The sequence below is a fragment of the Syngnathus scovelli genome, chromosome 3, assembly GCF_024217435.2.
Source record: "Syngnathus scovelli strain Florida chromosome 3, RoL_Ssco_1.2, whole genome shotgun sequence".
NCBI lineage: Eukaryota > Metazoa > Chordata > Actinopteri > Syngnathiformes > Syngnathidae > Syngnathus > Syngnathus scovelli.
The window spans coordinates 2,725,339-2,733,873 of NC_090849.1; the positions used below are offsets into that span (position 1 = coordinate 2,725,339).

Consider the following 8,535-nt stretch of genomic DNA (forward strand, 5'->3'; position numbering starts at 1 on the left):
TTCTATTTACATTTTACACAATTTCCCAACTTCAATCGAATCTGGTTTGTATTTGTATGAGAACACCCCGGTACAAATTTGCATGCCAATCAATTCTTGCACCCACACCGAGATTAGTTGTTACCTGAGCCCTCAGCATGTATGAAGTCATCTTCAGTTTACAGCAGACGGCAAATTAAATGTACAATAAAACTAACATTCATATATTAACCTTTTACTGCTAAAATTAATGAAATAAGAATACTATCCTTTAAAGGCACACTCACATATTTCCTTAAATAATACATGCCTTTATGGTCTTTTGTGCACTCTCACTGCAGACAGTAGATCACAGACAGCCAGCACGCAGCACACATTGTTACTCTGCGGAGGTGACTGAGTTCAGGATGCTTGCGGAATTTGATTGGTGGAGCCAATGTATATCCGCCCCGGATCTGCTGCTTTAACGTAAACCCACTTTTTTTTCCACCAATCGATCTGCTGACTACCTGCATGCCAAATTGTGCGTGAGCAGTAATCCATACGGATTCTGGATCAAAGACCAAAGTGGCTCGTTAGAATTATGGTGTCACAAACCACATCTGAAATTCATCCGCATTTGGCAGATTGGCAGATGTTTGTCAAGCCCTGTATAATATGTTGTCATTTTCAAGCATGCTTTAACAGCCCAGTTGAAACATAGCTGAAATCAGTCTTTTGTTACTGTAAGGATATTAAATGTGCATGATTTATTAAACCTACTTGATACTAAATATGTATATATTCCTGTACTCCAGACGTCATGTCTTCTATTTGTGGCACCAGTGGAGGTGGGAACACCAGCTTATCTACTTCAACTCTAATGGAGGCACTGTCCTTCATAACATTGGTGATGCAGCCCAACTGAAGCCAGGTGCCCAAGGGTGTGGCGATCGGGGAGCTGGTGCAATAGAGGTAGATGGCATATTCTTGCCTGATCCTTGTAACAAGCGTCTTAAGAGGGGTGGCTATGAGTCAAACCTCCCCAGCTTGTCCTCAGAATGCACATTTCTGAGTGCTATTCTAGACAGACAATGTAACCCTGAGCAAAGACACTTTGGCCTGGCATACAAAAAGTGGCTAGACTCTGTAATCAATAAGGCGCTTTGAATAAAATAATTGGTAGACACATTCTTTTAAATAGTACCATTGAAGTTGACTTGTGGCAGTGCTGCTTTTAAGAACCAAGCATAGTGGAACAAAGATTCCGTCAAATTTTTGTTTATTTTCTCTCTTTTCACAATTATAAAATAGAACGAGTGTAGTTGTTTGTTCCTCCATTCCATATTATTTAAATTTTAAGCATCCCCCAGTGTCTCTTGTTTTGTCCATTTCAGTGTCTTACCCTTTCTTTTTCCCTATATTGTTTTTATTTCTATTAATGTATCATATGAAAGAAATGTTTATTAACATCTAACTATGACATTTTGCTACATTCACTTTGCCATTTAACTTATGACCATATAAACATTTGATTCCAAGTTGTGACTGTGGAGTTCCTGTATCTGTTATTGAAGAAGTGTTCGGGATTTCCTTGCTCAGCCCCACGGCCACGAGGTGGAAGGTGGTTGAATATAGGGTATTCCCTATATTGCCCATTGCAACATCCCATTTTTCCATATTAAAAAAAACAGACTTTTTGCCCATATACCCCAGTCGACCCCTCCCCATCATAGCTAATCTGTTGAGTGTATCACTTATGATTTTGAATTTTTTTAATGAGAATGTTCAAAATTACATGATGAACTCGATCCTCAAACACCACCCCGCCCCCTCCTCGCAGATTTATATGCATCAGGGAGATGTGCAAGGACATGATGACACAGCATATTGTCGCCAACTCCACTAGATGGCAAGCACAAATAAAGGAGAGGTGACACGAGAGCTTTTAGCCAGTCTTGTTTCTCTAAATTACAGCGATGAGAATTTTCCGTGTTTTCTTCCGTCGAAAGTATTTTCGTGAATCGTGTAAATCCGTTGAAAAAATGTTTTTTTATATATATATGTGTGTGTGTGTGTGTGTATATATGTATATATTTATATATATGTATATGTATTTATATATATGTATATATATATATATATACATATATATATACATATATATATATATACACACACACACCAATTTTTCGGACTATAAGTTGCGTTTTTTTTCATAGTTTGGGTGGGGGGGTGACTTATACTGAGGAGCGACTTATATGTGAATTCGTTCACAAATTTTCAAAATTAAAAAAAAAAAAACGTCAAACCGCGATAAATGAACCGCGATGTAGCAAGGGATTATCGTAATTTGAATTTCAAGTGACGTCAGCGGCGCGGCGGTTGTTTACATAAAGGACAAAGATTAGATCACGGGATTTGTTTGTAAGTGACACGGAGGACGAAGAGTTTGAAGGATTTAATGATTTGGTGTGACAGAAGGTTTGAAAAACTATTATGCCTTTTACACACGCCCGGTCCTACTCTACGGAGCTCTCTTTCAACTCCGTGGATGGAAGTCAGGTGCCGGCGCTCGGCCGGGTGGCTGTCCGGGGACGGTGGATGGGGCTCGGACATGGCTTTTACGCACGCCCGGTCCTACTCTACGGAGCCCTCTTTCACCTCCGTGGATGGAAGTCGGGGGCCCGCGCTTGGTCCGGTGGCTGTCCAGGGACGGTGGATGGGGCTCGGACATGGCTTTTACGGTCCTATTCTATGGAGCTCTCTTCCATCTCCGTGCCTGAAAGTGCCACCTCCGGGGATGGAAGTCCACGCTGCCACATGCCTGGAAGTTTGTTTTGTTAAATAAAGAGCTGTTTACCAAACCCACGTCTTTCCTTGTCCTTTGTTAACGCTACAATATAGTAGTTATATACTAGATCTGTGGAATAACGACGATGCTGACGTCAGGGCGCACGCGCGGCGTTGTTGACAAAGGACGAGTAATTTGATCGATGGATTTAATGATTTGGAGTGACACAGATGATTTGATATTATTGTTTATGTAATAGTTATTTGATATCTAATTTATAAATCGTTATATGGGCCTGTGGAATATTTTGAAGTGCAAGCGTTGTCAGCTGTGCGCACCCGGCCGGCGTTGTTGACATAAAGGACGATCAGTGAATTTAATGATTTAGAGCAGGGGTCACCAACACGGTGCCCGCGGACACCAGGTCGCCCGTGAGGACCGCATGAGTCGCCTGCAGGACAGTTCTAAAATTAGCTCAAATAGCGGCACTTGTCATTGAGCTGCATCTATTTATTTTACAGTCAAACCTCGGTTTTCGAACGTCCCGGTTCTCGAAATAATCGGAATTCGAACACAAAATTTGAGATTTTTTGCTACGGTTGTCGAACAAAAGTCGGAGGTCGAACCTCGCGAGATGAGCTGGGAGGACTCGAGAAAACCCGACCGCGCGGCCCGGATGCCGACTGACTCCGTTGTTATTGTATTTTCGTTACTTTGAGGATTGTATTAACCCAGGGGTGCCCAAACATTTTCAGCTCATGAGCTACTTTTGAAATGACCAAGTCACAAAGATCTACCCACTTAAAAAAATAATTAATTATATATATATATATATATATATATATATATATATATATATATATATATATATATATATATATATATATATATATTATATATATGTATGTATGTATACTTGTATATACTTATATACTTATCTTTTTACTATGTCCAGCTGCCCCACTCATTTTTATACCCTTTCTTAAGTTTAAGAGAAAAAATAGGGTTCTGACAATTGGAGGGAACTCGCGAGCTAGCGTGTTAGTGTTGTGTTGATAGCGCCGTTTTTTGCGCACGCGTCAAGTGCGAAAAAACCCCAAAAACATTTTAATGTCACGCGATCGACCAGTGGTGGCCAGGCGATCGACCGGTCGATCAACGTATAGGGCACCCCTGATTTAGACCATCTTTTCTTTTGGTGTGAGTTTGTACAAAGGTTTTTGCTTGACTTTCAACAATGGGCTTGTTCAAAAGGGTTGCTCTTTGTTTCTCTTTGTATCTCTGATGTTAAATATGGCTTTTTCTCATAATGGTAAATTTGATTTTTTTTTTTCATTAACAATATTATTTTGTTGGCCAAACAATACATACACAAATGTCGCTTCTTTAAAACAAGACCAAACTTTCTGCATTGAAAGAATGATCTGAAATCCTATAACAATTCGTTAAAGCTTATTAACACCAAGAATGCTGTAAAACTGACCTCATTTATTGAAAGGCTGTCTCTGTAAGATATTTGCTCTGGCTGTATATTCTTTGCATATAAGATGGAGTTGCCCTGAAATGTATTTTTATTTATTTTTACTGTCTTCATTTTAGTTTTTTTGTGTGTGCTTTGGTTTATTTGTTTTGTGTTTTTTGCTATTGGGGATGTCTTATTTTGTTTTTGTCGGCAAAATAAATAATAATAATAATAAGAAGAAGAATGATGATGATGATAATAAATAAATAAATAAACAAACAAGCCCATCGCCATGAAAACGAAAGCCAGTTTCCAGGCTGCATTCGTGTTTTACGTGACGTGCCATCGAGTCGCTCTAAAAATGACGTCATCTAGCCTGAAAACCGGCCGAAGAAAATTGCCTTCTGAGGACGCAGCCTGCGAATTTGGACATAGCTAAATTTCACACCCTCTTTCTGCTTGTTACACGACTCTTAAACATATTTAGACACATTTGCCTCCCGGTCGCTCCCAACCTGCTACCTTGTTCCGCCTGCAACTCCTCACGTGAGCGCACTCCGAGTACTCTGAGCCACAGACACGCGCAAGCTGTTAGAATAATCGCAACAGAGTAATTCTTTATGAATAGAGAATAAGAAAAAACTACTTTCAAACTAAATGTGACTGTTTATTGACAATAAAAACACCACAGCCCCGTTTCCTTTTCTCTCCGTCGCCTTCAAAGAATTAAATGCCGTATTTCTGTAACTGGATACTGGACTTCCTCTGTCAGAGGCCTCAGGTGGTGCGTGTTGGCGACAAAATCTCCGCCAGCATCACGCTGAGCACGGGGGCCCCCCAGGGCTGCGTGCTCAGTCCATTACTCTTCACCCTGCTGACGCATGACTGCACTGCGACCTACAGCGACAACCGCATCATGAAGTTTGCTGACGACACGACTCTGGTGGGTCTCATCACGAAGGGCGACGAGACTCGGTACAGGTCGGAAGTTGACCTTCTGACTACGTGGTGCAGGGACAACAACCTCCTGCTGAACGTAAATAAGACCAAGGAAATCATTGTTGACTTCCGGAAGGGTCACACAACACACCTGCCGCTGATCATCGACGGTGCTGTGGTGGAGAGGGTGAGCTGCACCAAGTTCCTGGGGGTGCACATCAGTGAGGACCTCTCCTGGTCCGCAAACACCTCGTCACTGGCAAAGAAAGCTCAGCGCCGCCTGTACTTCCTGCGGAAGCTCAGGCGTGCATGTGCTCCTCAGGCAGTCCTGTCTACATTCTACCGTGGCACCATTGAGAGCGTCCTCACCAGTTGCATCGCTGTCTGGGGTGGTAACTGCACTGAACAGAACTTGAAGGCCCTGCAGCGCATAGTGAATACGGCTGGTAAGATTATTGGTGCTTCGCTCCCCTCCCTGAAGGACATTTACACCTCCCATCTCGCCCGCAAGGCAACCTCGATTGCCAGAGATGTGAGTCACCCGGCTCACTCTTTGTTTGACCTTCTGCCCTCTGGGAAGAGGTACAGGAGCCTGCGCTCCCGCACCACCAGACTTGCCAACAGCTTCTTTCTCCAGGCTGTTAGGGCCCTGAACTCGCTACCCCCTTCTGCGTAGCGTGTGGCACTGTTGCGCTATTTTCGGGAATGTCTGCTGTACGCGCACTTGCTCCTTTTTTTTTTTTTTTCTGCTCCTCTTATTTATTTATTTATTGTTGTGTTATTTATTCATTATTTATTCAGCACGCTTTTGTTATACTTGTTTACTTGTTTGTCTGTTGTGAGCCATGTCTTGTCACCGTGGGATAGGGGGGAACGAAATTTCGGTTTCTTTGTGTGTCTTTGGCATGTGGAGAAATTGACAATAAAGCTGACTTTGACTTTGACTTTCCTAGAGAGAACAGCTCGGATATCCGCTGGATATAACTACTAACCCTGCGTATCACAGGTTCAAATCTCACTCTCAAGCTTTGCCCCCAAATTATTATTTTTCTTTTTACAACATCTAGCAGCCGCTTCATTGGATGTTGTGGAGCTTATGCCAGGAGTGCGCGTCGGCGATTGCATCAACTTTTGTCTTTGCAAAGGAAAAGTGGAAGTGACGTATGCAGATAGCATGTCAGCACTCGGCACATTTGTAGTGATCCAAGATGGCAGACCTTTTGCACTAGGGCCTCAAATCGTGCGAGGAATGATGTGCATTCCAGTTCTTTTGAGTGAACTGAATCCTTAGAATCAGTTCACTCAAAAGAATCGTTCACCGAACGAGTGCTGACTTTCCAGTTCGCGAACGAAACAGTGAGTGAGCTCCCTTCCCGTGCATCAACGGATCAGTCAGTGAACGTGTTGCGTCTTCTGGCGTGAACAATTCAGTGAGTGAGCATGAAGTATGTAAGCCAAAATGTTTATTCGTGCTCATTTTCTCCAAGCTAACGGCTAACTTTATTGCATGAAGGGATGCGCCGGAATTATGCAACATCGGGTGGATTATGCGTCTCTTTGGGAAATCTTTATATTACTTACAGTAGTTTTTAAACATTTGTATGCATATATACGCCTAAATATTGTTTACTCAATATACCACTGCAATTTCACATTGGATTGCTGGTTTGAAATTTACTTTTATTATTATTTTAATAAACATTTATTTTAAAACTTGTCTGGTGTTTGAGTGTTTTATTCCTTGTCTCGTTCGCGAACAGGAAAATCAGCACTCGTTCACTCACTGATCCGTTCTTGCGATGAACTGAAACAAGAACGAATCACTTCAGGAAGTGATTCGTTCACTGAAAAGAGTAGTTCCTTTGGACGAATCGTTCACTCACGAACCAACACTAGTGCATAGGTCACAGAATGGGTAAGTTTCCTTATCACTCTTTTGTTAATAATGTCAAAAATAATAATGCCATGTTTCTTGGAAGTAAACCATGTTTTACGGCATTTTATAACGAATTTAAACAATGTTATTTTGATCAAATACTCTAATAAAGGCTCTGAAAATACTGGAGCGTTGCACTGATTTTAAATTTTTTGTCAATAATGTATGCCCCAAGCATGTACATTATAACGTGTTCCTATATGCACATCATTTTACTTTTTACATTTTCTTCTTTATATTTATTTATTTTACTATTTACTGAACATCAAATTGATTACTTTTTAATGTGTTTGGCCGATTGCTTCAATGATCTTTTATTTGTCAGCTCATTTGTCAGCTCAGTGGCCTAGTAGTAGAGTGTCCGCCCTGAGACTGGAAGGTTGTGGGTTCAAACCCCGGCCGGGTCATACCAAAGACTATAAAAATGGGACCCATTCCCTCCCTGCTTGGCACTCAGCATTAAGGGTTGGAATTGGGGGGTTAGATCACCAAATGATTCCCGAGCGCGGCACCGCTGCTGCTCACTGCTCCCCTCTCCCCCAGGGGATGGATCAAAATCACATGGGGATGAGTTAAATGCAGAGGACAAATTTCACCACACCCAGATGTGTGTGTGACGATGATCATTGGGGGGACTTTGTCAAGTTTATGTATGTTGAGTTTCAATATAATATTTTTATAAAACTAACGGCTGGCTTTCTGAGCATGCGCGACTCAGGGCGCGTGGAAGACGAGAATCGTGTTGTGCAGTGAAGTGCATTCCAGTTCTTTTAGGTTAACTGAATCTTTAGAATAAGTTCACTCAAAAGATTCGTTCAAACGAATTGTTCAATCAATCCCCCACCCCCACACACACACATAATGTTACGGCTTTTTTTATTATTATTTTTTTTATATCCAGTGGAAACAACCCATACACATCAAACAATACAACTACACCCCCCGACCCCAATTATTATATATAATAATTAGCTCGGGGTAATTAACACATTTCTTTCTATAATACAACACTTACACACTGATCCGTTGGCAACAGTCTCTCACCCGGTCGTGAACGGGAAGTTGCGTCACTGACTCTTTCGTGAACGGGAAATTACGTCACTGACTCGTAAAGTCCCTCCTCCATCTAACGCTCGCTGGCGCTGCTGATGGTCGTTCGCGAAGATTCACGTGAGTGCCATTGCAAACCGACACACTTCATGCCGACATTGATGTTTTAATTTTGTATTTGTTGGATTGTAATTGATGGTGTTATTATATTGAATGTGTTTATGTTTGAATAAAAGGTTGGAAAAAAACGTTATGCCGACATTTGTTAATTTTGACGATACAACTCGTATAACGTAAAACACATATACATATTGTCATATATACCAGTTAACCAAATGTCTGATTTTTATGTTTTGATTGGCGAATGTAAAAACAAGAAATAAAACACCAGACAAG

At 41.5% G+C, this 8,535-nt stretch overlaps 1 protein-coding gene across 9 annotated transcripts in view; it reads left to right on the forward strand.

Annotated features, from left to right (window-relative positions):
- The window catches only part of ptar1 (protein prenyltransferase alpha subunit repeat containing 1), a 135,107-nt gene extending 133,608 nt beyond the window's left edge, over window positions 1-1,499 (forward strand). For 8 of the 9 annotated variants that reach the window (XM_068650277.1, XM_068650276.1, XM_068650272.1 and 5 more), the window contains one exon: window positions 777-1,499. In XM_068650277.1, the coding sequence (XP_068506378.1) occupies window positions 777-1,128 (352 nt within the window). In that variant the 3' untranslated portion in view covers window positions 1,129-1,499. The remainder of the gene's footprint in view (window positions 1-776) is intronic. The other variant, XM_068650281.1, reaches the window with a different exon arrangement.
- The last annotated feature ends 7,036 nt before the right edge of the window (window positions 1,500-8,535 follow it).